The following is a 12,060-nucleotide window of genomic DNA, read 5'->3' as shown; positions in this document are numbered from 1 at the left end:
AAACACTTTTTGAACAATTTTTAAAAAATACTGTTTTGTTTAAAATTATTTATTTATTTATTTATTTATTTTGGGCATGCTGGATCTTTGTTACTGCCTGAGGGCTTTCCCTAGTTGCAGTGGGCAGGCTTCTCATTTCGGTGCCATCTCTTGTGCCTCGTACGCTCTAGGGCTTCAGTAGTTGTGTTGCACGAGCTTAGCTGCCCTGTGGCATGTGGAATCTTCCCAAATCAGGGTCGAACCTGTCTGTGTCCCCTGCATTGGCAGGGAGAGTCTTAACCACTGGACCACCAGGAAAGTCCATAAGAGAGTCTTAAAAAAGACTTTCTAAGAGTATGATGACACACGTGATGTACTATTAATGGGTGGCAATATAGTCATTAAACAAAGTGTCCTTTGTATTTAGAGACTGCATAATTTCTTTTAAATAAAAATGACCAACACTTTTGATTATTTTCAGTCTTTAATGGAATATCCTTGGGGAAGGATTAAAAAAAAAAAAAAGGTCTTTTTTTTTGTACATATGCTTTAGAAAACAGACATTTTTCAAGATGAATGTCCAGAAATTATTAAATAAGGTGAATGAAATCTCATGGGAGTACCAATACTCCGTTCCCTGGTGACCATGATTTTCAGAGGGATCCCTAACATTTAAGTCAATTTCTATTATTCTTTTTGGAGAGTGCTAAGATAATGATTTTGTGTTTTTAAAAAAGAGCAATCATTAAAAAGTTCAAAATACTGTTTTGGTCCAATTCAAATGATAGAATTTTTCTTTCACCTCCTCCAGGGCAAGTCATAAAAATTAGTATCTACTGATAAGCATATCATAACCTGATGTGCAAAGCTGAATTCACCTGACTGGAGGAGAGTATAAGCTGTGGTGTAGACCTTTAGATTAATTTTTGTTAGTTACTTATAGTTAGAACTTCAGCAGTAGCAGAAGCTTTTAATAATTTTCTACCCATGAGGAAATGGTCTCTGCAATCTACTCTTTGACTCTTTGGTTTCTGTGGGCACTACCAGCAATAGGACTTGTAAAACTTTGTCAGACACCAGACCAGTCCACTGACTGACTCCATACATACGTCTTATTCTCAGAAGAGGATGAAAGACAAGTGATGAACCCTTCTTGGGTCTTGGGTTTTCTTCCAGCTGATTCTTTGATTCGCTCTCCCTTCAGCTATTCCTGTATTATGCTTCTCTGCTGTACTGGTACACTCTTCCTTTGCTCTAATGGTGGGTTTAAGCCCCACAGTATCCATCAAGTCTTCCTTAACCGTCCCTGTTGACACTGACCTCTCAAGGGACAATAACATGTGGCCTTTCAAGCATGTATGTCTTACCTCTCCAGGCAGATTGCACCTAAGCTCTTTGGGGAAGGCCTTGGGACCCCCTAGAGTTCCAAACATAGAGTAGAGGAGCACACGATAGGCCCTCTGCAGTTAGGATCGTGTGACTGACATCTCACAGGAAAGTATCGACCACGACAATGTCAGATTACACAGACACATGTCTGGTAAATAAATAGGCCAAATGTACCCCTTGGTATTGCAATACTACAAATTCTATCTCCACCAAACCCAACTGTTATCTTCAATACACCCTGCCACTGGGGAAACCATGCAGGCAACTTGGCTTAGACTGGTAAAAACTGGTGCCCAACCCAGTCACTGAAGACAGTAGAAACAAGGCAGAACAGAGTCCAGCAGACTGTAACCACCACACAGAATATGATCCCATGCGTGCAGACAATGTGGGGGGGATTCCAGACCGCAACAGACCACAGCTCACAAGCACCTGGAAAGTCAAGGCCGTGTCCAGGGAGAGAGGTGGGAAGGGCGCTCTGTCTTCCAGCAAGAATGTGCCTCAGCCAACACAGAATCTTTAGGGCTTCCCCTTTAGTACACCTCATGCTCTTACTAAAAATGCATTCAAGGAACCTTTTCTGAGGGTGCAAACAAGAGGCCCCAATATCTCATTAGTCAAGTCAGTCCATGGCCCACTAAATGTTTATAGGAAGGGAAAAGGAGAGAAAAGCAGGAAAAAAAAAAAAAAGACAGTAAATGAAAAACAAACAAAAAACTCAAAACGGCAACAACAAAATGTCCATCTTTCCCCTAAGAAGTAGCTCTCTTACTCAGAGAGAATCATATTCTACAGATGGAAAAACAAGCTAAACCAAAAAAGAAAGTCACAGATTTTTCCAAAGCTGCTAATTTCAAGGTTAAGAGACCAAGCCACAGAATGTGAGATTATCTGGCAATGACTGTTGTGAGGAGTAACTAACTAGATTCTGATTATACAACTGATACAGTAACTCAGTCTTCTTACCTCTGTCCCTCTCTGTCTGATAATATCTGGCTGTGTTAATTTCAGAAAAAAAATCTGCTCAGCTGAAAATGAAGAGCCAATTTTGGATACTGTGGGATACTGTTTTGACAGGAAGAGGCAGCAGTGTGGTGGGTTTGAAGGGAGAGAGGGAACAGATGAATTCCCAGGTACAGGCCTGCCCGTCACCACCTTGTGGATCTAGCGCCCCGGCCTGGGTGGGGACAGCACGAGGTGGCATAAGGAAGCCACTGAGTGTTCCTGAGGCACTTTGTTTGGCTTTGCCAATCCCAACCTAGCCTGGTCCACTCCCCGAGCATGTGAACTGGAGAGAGGGACTCACCACAGGTTGAGCATTTTCAGGCAGCTACAGAGTGTGTGAAGAGAAAAACACAGAAAGGAAGAGAGAGAAAGAGAGATATTAGTCCACAGAGGTGAGAGGAAAGCGACTCCCTGTGAGCCATGCAAACATGCAGTATGTGTCTGTGTTTAGGTTCTTCCTCGGTCAAGGCAGGGTGAGTAGGCCCAGGCCACCTGGTCCCCACACTGAAGTGGAGGGGGTAGGGAAAGGTGCCCGACAGAAGCGTCAGGTGGGAGCTGGGGCTCAGTGAGGACTAAGGCAAAACTGAAACAGCTGGTGGGAGCCTCAAGAGTGGGCTTTCCTGGGCAACTTCCAGAAAGGGAGCAGGAGAAAGGGCATATGATCCTGCTTGTATGAATCCAAACAGGCACAAGGCCAAGTCCTTCTGATTCCCGCGTGACGTCATACCATTCAATTTGTTAAGCTGATCTCCCAAATATCCTGAGGGAAAGAGAAGTCCCTGGCCTTTCTGTAAGACCAACATACATGCCTGACCAAAAAGGCCAGCAGTTAGCTCTTCCTCTAGAGGGGAAAACAGGCTTAAGAGACACTTTATCCTATTAGGAGAGAACAAGGAGGGTCACTGCTGCTCTGGATTAAGCTATAACTGCCAGAAAAGGGCCTAAGTCCCATTCTTGTTAATTCTCAGGGGAAATGAGGTCCACATGTGCCAAGTTGTAGCTAAAGTCAGTGGATAACCAAAAACTCCTGTGTTCTTACAAAAGTCAACCGAAAAGCTGCCTTGCCTCACTACCCTTTCAATCACACTTAAACAAGGATGTGTCCTAGAGCTAAATGTAAGATAGACATTCATTTTGTTTATAGTACAAAGAAACAAGACCCTGCTCTTTCCTCCTTTACACGAAGCAAGCTGGGTGAGGAACCCAGAATCAAAAGTTTGGACGTGAAGGTTTCACACTGTTTGCTCAGGACCCTCGTGGAACCTTAATCTAAAAGCAACAGCCCCCTCTTCTTCCACAAGCAGGCTGCGTGGACACATGGCATCACAGCTGTGTGCACTGAGGAGTGGTGTGGGAGCCTTGTGCTTCCCTAGCTGTGACTTCTTCCCATGAAATCGATCAGGCGGGTGGACACATGGCTCCCCCCACTACTCCCCTCATACATAAAAGGCCACGAAGAAAAACACACGGCTGTGCCCTGACAGTTCTCTGGGCAAGATGGATTGGCAGCTCATGAAATCACTGGGGAAATCAGCACACAACATGTCCTAAGCCAGGCTTTTGGATGACATTTGGTCAAATACGATTGCCCCCCTCTGGTTTCCACACCTTTCAGAAGGCTCGAACCTGGCACAGAGCTCCTTTTTGCTGAATGGGGAGGCTTTAAACGCTCTTTATGTCCTGGAATTTAGATTATGTCAGAACAGAACATACCAGATTGAAATCTCTTTGTGCGAATGGTCCCCTATCTTTTACACAGAACACAAACACCACACTCACATATACAATTAGTGTACACATTTACCAAAATGAAATGAAATAAACTGGTTCAAAGATAAATCTGTACAGGGCATATTATAAGACTAAAGCCCATTCTATCCTGGTGTTCAGAGCACAGTAGTAAATCCAGAGCTCACCTAGCCTTCAGAGTAATAGCCACAGCAGTGGATTGCGAGTGAGGTGGGAGGGGAGGAATGGTGCAGCCACCTTTCAGCTCAGACAATGCCAACCTCAGCTTCGCATCTGAATCACCTCAGGCCATATCCCTGATAAATGAAACCAGCATCTCTGGAGCCAGGATTCAGGCACTTGTATTTTCTGACGTGGCCCAGGAGACTCAAAGGCGCAGCCAAGGTTGAGGGCTCAGAAACCACACTGTCTATGTGGGAGAATGAAGTTCTGTCGTGGGAACTGAAATACTGAGAACCATGAAAACTTCCAAAGTCCCTGAGAATAGGGAGCATGTTTCCTTACTGAAAATGGTCTCCTCCTGACTTTAAACCCCTCCTTTGCCCTCCCTGTGTATGAGGGCCTTACTTTCACCAGGAGAGGGCTATCTGAAGCTACCTACAGTGAGCAGGGACTCAGGAAGAGAGTCCAAGTCTTTTTGTCTCTTTGTGTGAATAGCCCCATATCTACTGGGTAGGAATCCTCAAGCCCTGGCTTCTGAAGGGAAGGACCTTTGAAAGCAAAGTGAGTTCATCACAGAGATGGGCAGCAGAGCACAGGAATGGGCAGGGGAACAACCATGCAAAGTTGTACTGATATCTAGAAGGAAGAATGCAGATCTTGATTAGCCTCTTACTTCCTCCTACAGAGGCACAAACATCTTCCGGCTGGTACTTTGGCTATCTGGAGGCTCAAAAGATCATTTAAGGCACAGTATCATTATAGATACGTTGCCTACTTCTGAGAAGGAGATATGGGAACAGCCTGCATGTTCTCAAAGAGTTTATAAGAAAAGTCATCCACAATGGGTGTGGCAGGCTGCTAATCTGTGAAGGACTTCTCTCTCCCTACCTAGTGTTGCACTGGAGCTTAAATCTGGACCTGAACTCAGGCTGGGACAAAAAGGGAAAGTAGTGATGGAGATGCTACTTCTGTAGCACAATCAGCAGTATTTCACCTTCGACCCCATTTTCTAAGAGTTTAAACACAGACCGTGCAGAGAGCGCTAGAGGCCAGTGGGATGGGAAGGGCAAGGCAGTCACATGCAAGAGAAGCAGAAAAGGGAAGAGGGGCTTCCCCACCCTCTTGGGGTTAGTGTGATTTCCTCTCCTTTCCAAGGCTCACTCATTCAACAGGTGCAAACTGACTAATCCAAATCTCTCTGAATTCAGAATACTTTGAGAACAAAAGGGCTCTGAGGCCCTTGTCTAGGACTACAGATATAGAGTGGTTAGCCAAGAACCAGAAATCAAAGGCTGGTCAGCATGGCCCATGGTGAGACAAGCAGATTTTTCTCTCTGTCCCTTAGGGAGCAAGAGGCTCCAGGGCCCCCAAGAGGCTTGTGACTATTCTTGGGTGTAGCTTTTATACCATGATCCTTTTAGGTCACTATGTCTTTTCATCCATGTGGACTAGAAAAAGTGACTGTGTTCCCAGAAATCACAGCTAAAGAAGGGTGGCAGCAGCTAAGGTACCATGCACAAAATAAAATGGTCAAAGGAAGAAAGCAGTGGGCACAAGCATGAGGAATCCAGTCTGAAATGAGCAGCACACCAGAGGAAAAGACAGAGAAAAGATTTTTCAACCTGTAACTCAAAAGCCCCCTTGAAAGATGAACGTACTTAGCTTCCTCCACTACCTCCACCTCGGCGTGAGCTGTGATGGGTGCATTGGAGTGGGCTCCTGTGGGGTCGTCGACATTCAGCTCTCCGTTGGTTGAGCTAACCACCTGAAACAGAAGGACAGAGTGTGACAGATGCCATGGCAACAGGAGCCTCCTGCCAGTGCCAGAGAGGCTCACTAAGGGAGTTCTGGTCTCTAGCTTGGGTAAGAGCCAGGCAATGTTTAGAACGTTTGTTTTTCTGGGCTGGGGGGCCAAACATCCTAATTTAGGGAATGTGCCCGGACCCATATCATGTGAAAACACAAAACTCATCTAACTATGACAACTTTCATACTGAATGCCTGCTCTGTGTTAGGAACTCTTGCTACATTGTGTTGTGTTGTATTTGTGTGTGTGTAAATCTAAGCCTCACAGAAATCCTATAAAATAGTTGATATTACTGTCTCTAATTCTATTCCTCTCAGCTTATTATGCTATAATTATATATAGACTCAGTGATGATGTTAAAAAAAATCTAAAGAGGAAATCAATAGTAAGCATCGAAAACTATAAGCAGTCACACTTTCCTTGAGAAATTTCTTCACAGCTTTGGACCTTCGGTTTGAAGTTACTCAAACAAGACTGCCGCATCCTCCCTGTGTGAGAGGGCAGACAGTAAGGAACACTTTCCCTTGGAGGACCGGTCTTATGTCAACAACCTTTATTTCAGGTTCAGCGTCATCCCATTTCTCACTGACGGTCCCCGAACTGTAACTGAAGGCTCTCACTCCTGTCATCTGGTTAATGTGGAACCGATCAGGCTTCTCTTGCTTGTGCAGCTGCTTCTGTCACCTGGTTTCATTTCCAGCACATGATTCCTGCTTATGTGGGTGCTGGGAAGTGGGAAAAGGGACCCCGCTGGACAAACCACTCTGCTGTTAAAGATCTTGGCTGAAACATGGGAGAGAACCACAAAATAGGATAAATGGTTCAGATATCATACGCCCCTGGGTAAGTAACTTTTCATCTATATGACACTGTTGCTTATAGACTGATGTGAGAATTATACAAGAAAATGCATGAAACCATGTCTGGTACAATACCCGGTGCACTATAATGGAGACAGCACAGCACAGTAGGTAAGAAATGGGCTCTAGACTTACTCAGCCCTGGGTTTTAACCCTAGCTCCACCACTTACTTGCTGTGGGTCCTTGGGCAAGATCCTCACTCTTTCTGTGCCTGAGCTTCCTAATCTGTAAAATGGGGAAACAATGCTGCTTACCTAATTGGGTTACTGTGCAGACAATCCACAGAAAGTGCTTAGCCCAGTCTCATGGTACATGATAATGGCTCAATAAACATTCACAGTACTGTTATTCTCCCTCCATAAATGTTTACTTTTATCTCCCTCTAGAGCTGGGAGGGAGTAATCTAAAAATTTCCTGCACACTTATAAAAAGGAAGGTGGAGGGAAATGTTTAGTCTAAGGAATCTTTGAGGTATTTATTCAAAAAGGAAAGGGCAGACAAGGTGACTACAACTTATCAGCAGTCTTTGCTCACCATTATTTATAAATTAGAAGTATTTATTATTCTTACTAATTACATCAATATAAGCTTTAAAAAATTATTAACAATGGTGTACAGTTAGTCAAGGAAACATACGAAATTAAACCGGGACTTACCCATGGGAGACCCCAAATTCACTAGTAACCAAATTTAGCATCTCTGATCAATGAAACCACCTAACCTGATTTATCTCCTGATATGATATAATGAATACTACATAGTATTATCTATATAGTATTCTTGCAAAAAAAAAAAATTATCTGAATCTTAAGTATGATGGAAAAAAATAAGAAAATCCAAAGTGCAGGACATTCTATAAGACAAGTCTAAATTCTCTTCAAAAAAGATATGTCTAAAAATCTTTTTTTTTTTTTTAACACAGAGGTGATCTTTATAGATTAAAAGAAATTAAGAGACTGAAGAGGCATAACAACCAAATGCAATGCATGAACCCTAATCAGATCCAGAACACTACGAAATAAATTCTGGAGACAATTGGGGGAAATGTGATATGACTGTATATGAGCTATTATGGAATTATTAATTTTCTTATATATGACAGTGGCTGTGTTGGTTGCATGAGAGAATGGCTTCATTCTAAGGAGATGCAGGCTGAAGTATTTTGGGTTGAAATGTACTTACAAATACTTTAAAAACACCCCCCTCCTGAGTTAAAGAAAATACGGCAAAAATCAATCATTTGCTAATCTAGTTAAGGATACACAGAGGCTCACTGCATCTCCCCTTCAACTCTGCTATAGATTTTAAAATTTCCTAATGAAAAGTTGGGGAAAATGAAAAGTTTCAACAAAAATGAAAAGCTGAGGAGAGGTTTGTCGCCTGGAGAACTGCAGTCCTGCCACTGTTGTCCTGGTAATTTCCTCAGCCTACATATGCTTCTGGTAGGCACAAGGAGAGATCACACCGTGTTTTTCAATAAACAATTCAGGAACTAGATAAGATGTTAAATAAAACATCTTGGCCTCTACTGACATAAAGAAGCGACAGTCGGCACCACCCTATGAACTACCTGGTGACGCTGGGCCACGGCACTTGCTCACAGCATTTCACATCTCATACTCTCTAATTTCTCCTTCCTATGCTGCCTCTTGGCCCACAAGCAATGTCCTTGGGTGCCCCATTTTACAGACTAGACATCTTGTCTGCATCCTCAAACAAATCAGGCACAAATGATAACTCTACCATCAACTGTCTAACCTTAAACTTAACTGCGTCTAAAATATACTTGGGAATCAAGGGCGACGAATATGGACCTCTAGAGCATACACGTAATTATTTCAGGTTGGAGGTACAGTTTGTCAAACCACGGGACTGTTGCCTAGGTGTGCGGTGGAACAAACACCCGGTGGAGGTGACCAAAGAGCTGGATTCTCGACTGTCAGCATTCTCTGTGAGTCCTGGTTTCTATTTCTGTAAGACTAGGCCAATAACCACCTTGGTTCTATTAACCTCATAATTACTATGGCAGTTAAACATAATGATAGTTAGGAAAGCAATCTGAAAAACTGTGAAGAACTCTAAGGATGTAACAAATCATTAAGTATTTGAAACTATCATTTATACTTTTCCATTGATTATTTTAGAATAACCTAATTTAAAAGTAGGCTTTATTTGTATACCTCGAACACTGGCAGTTTATTTTGCTGTAATCACTATTAATAATATTAATCTCACATTTCTCTGGCTATATCCCGTTTAAGACGAAAGTAATTAATACAGAATTATCCATGAAAGAGACTAATGTGAAGTACTGTTTTGAACTTTAGCCCTTCATATTGGTAGCATCCCTTTTAAGAGTCTGAGAGATCTGAGTTATAAGCCCTGCTTTTCAGTTGTTACCATGAAGAAAAATCAAGAGTTGTATACCAAAGGAAGCAGTACTTTAGCTGATAACCAACATTTCAATCCTAATACATTTGATAATTCAAAACTAATACATTTTGGAATTCTCTGCTTTAGTTTCCCTATCTATAAAACTGGAATAACACTGATCTTAGTAAGAGTTGTAAATAACTATAAAGATTTGAGCAAAGGGTATATTAGCTAAATGTTAAATGTCGTTCTTAAGTCGTATGCCCTTGTATCTCCTATATATTTTAATTCAAACAATTTTAGACCCATTTTTTTGGACAGAAGTAAAAGTAAGAGAGTGAAAGTTGCTCAGTCCTGTCCACGACTCTTTGCGACCCCATGGACTATATAGTACATGGAATTCTCCAGGCCAGAATAATGGAGTGGGTATCCTTTCCCTTCTCCAGGGGATCTTCCCAACCCAGGGATTGAAACCAGGTTTCTTGCATTGCAGGTGGATTCTTTACCAGCTGAGCCACATGGGAAGCCCAAAAATACTGGAGTGGGTAGCCAATCCCTTCTCCAGCAGATCTTTCTAACCCAGGAATTGAACCAGGGTCTCCTGCATTGCAGGGAGATTCTTTACTAACTGAGCTAAGAGGGAAGCCAAATTTTACATACTGTTGGATGGGATGCTTTTTCCACAATATATTTTGGCCATTTTCCACGACATCCAGAGATCTGTCTCTCCATAGTATGGAAGTATTATATTTGTTTAGTTAATGTTAAACTCAGATATTCAGTAAGTGTAAAATACAAACTAGGTTTCAAAGACTTATATTAAGGTTAGTTTCACCTGCTTCTTTTTATTTTTTAACAAGTGATTATTAGACAATTTTAAATTACATCTCATACAAAAAATTAAATCTCTTAACAGCATTGTTCTAAAATATGTATCTTTACTATTTGTACATTTTTTTTTCCCTGTACTTTTTTGAGGACTATTTATCTGAAACTGGATTCACTGGATCAAAAGTGGTACATATTTAAGATTTTAACAGGTATTGCCAAATTACCTCCATAATAGTTGAAACTCACGTTTCAACAACACTAGATGAATTGGCTATTATTAAACTTACAAATTTTTGCAAATGAGATACTCAGAAACTGATACATGTGTGTATATATATTTACATATATATTTTTAAATTGTTAGGTTTTATTTTTATTAGTTATACAAGCACATTGGGTAAAGAATCAAATATTTATACTCGGATACTTGTGAAAAACAATAATCTCTTTCCTCCACTCCACCATTTCCCTTTCCTTTATAGCTGATTCCTTTGTTTTTCGTTTCCATATCTCTGAATAACATGCATCTTGATTTGTTATTTTTAGGCAGTGTATTCACCTTTTTTATCTTTTTATTCCCCCATTAAAGTTTATACAGTAATTACTAAATCAATTCTTAGTGTTTACAACAATTAAAGGCTATTTACAGCTGTATCATGGAGTGTACCATAGTTATCTTTTCTTCCCTGCATGATTTTTTATTTGCCATTGAGTTAACTGATAAAACTGCTCTCCAGGCCTCCTGGCCAGCTCTGTTTAGGACAGGCTGCCCTCTTCTACTGGAAGACAGATGGCAGCCTGGGACCGCCTGTCTTTACACTGCTGTTTTCCTGAGTTGGATCTCGTTTCCTGGATCCTATGTTTACTCTTTCTTGGTTGATTCACTCATTTTCATAGCACACATCCTCCTACAGCTTCACAAGGGGGCATGAGAAGTAAAATTACTGGAACCACAGATTTTTGAAAATGTCTTTATTACATATTCCAACCAGAATTGACAGTTTGCAGAAGTACAGAATTCTAGGTAGGAAATCACTTTTTCTCAGCTTTGAAGGGACTGCTCATTGCCTTCTAGCTTCCAGCACCGCCGTTCAGAAACCTGAGGCTATACTAAGTCCTGGTCCTTTATTTGCACGGGACTGTTCTTTTTCTGGAAGCTTGAAGGATTTGCTCTTTGTCTTCAGTGTTTGAAATTTCACAATGATATACTTTGATGTGATTTCACCATCCATTTAAGCTGGGCACTCGGTGGGCCTTCTGACCTGGAAACAAGTCTCTGATATGTGCGAAATGATTTTGTCCATGAGTTCTGCCCCTCCACTTTCTCTGCTCTCTGGAACTCCCATTATTTAGAAATTGGACCTTCTGGTCTCTTCTTAAATCTTATGTTGTTTCCTACTATTTTTATCTCGTTTTCTTTGCTTGACTTTCTGGGAGACTTCCTCACAACTTTATCTTCCAAAGTTCTGAGCTTTTTGTTTCTGGGCCACACCACTTGGCAGGTGGGATCTTAGTTCCCCAACCAGCAATCGAACCCATGCTCCCTGAAGCGCAGAGTCTTAACCTCTGGACAGCCAGGGAATTCCCAACTATTGCGTTTTAATTTTTTTTTAATGTATTTATTTTTTAATTGAAGGATAATTGAGTTTTAATTTTTTGTTTATTATGTTTTTAATTTCCAAAAGCTCTCTTTTTTTTTGGTTTGTTTGCTTAGAATATTCCTTTTAAATGTAGCATCCTGTCTTTGCTTCACAGTAGCAATATCTTCAACAAGGTTTTTAATAACAAAGTATTTTTCTGTTGCTGTTTTGCTCTTTTTGGTCTCTTTTTAAGAGTTTTCTTCAGAAGTCTGATAATCCCTGAATGTTTGCTCTTATTTAAAAGTGGGAGATTGAACTGTGGTG

The 12,060-nt window shown here is 41.4% G+C and overlaps 1 protein-coding gene across 14 annotated transcripts in view; it reads right to left on the bottom strand.

Annotated features, from left to right (window-relative positions):
* Window positions 1–12,060, bottom strand: part of CSNK1G1 (casein kinase 1 gamma 1) — a 155,522-nt gene that overhangs the window by 7,254 nt on the left and 136,208 nt on the right. For 9 of the 14 annotated variants that reach the window (XM_061431012.1, XM_061431014.1, XM_061431007.1 and 6 more), the window contains one exon: window positions 5,943–6,049. In XM_061431012.1, coding sequence (XP_061286996.1) covers window positions 5,943–6,049 — 107 coding nt within the window. The other 5 variants (XR_009739115.1, XM_061431015.1, XR_009739116.1 and 2 more) reach the window with 5 other exon arrangements.

Source organism: Bos javanicus, chromosome 10, assembly GCF_032452875.1.
Source record: "Bos javanicus breed banteng chromosome 10, ARS-OSU_banteng_1.0, whole genome shotgun sequence".
Lineage (NCBI taxonomy): Eukaryota > Metazoa > Chordata > Mammalia > Artiodactyla > Bovidae > Bos > Bos javanicus.
The sequence above is the reverse complement of the archived record's forward strand: the minus strand, read 5'-3'. Positions and strand labels throughout refer to the sequence as shown.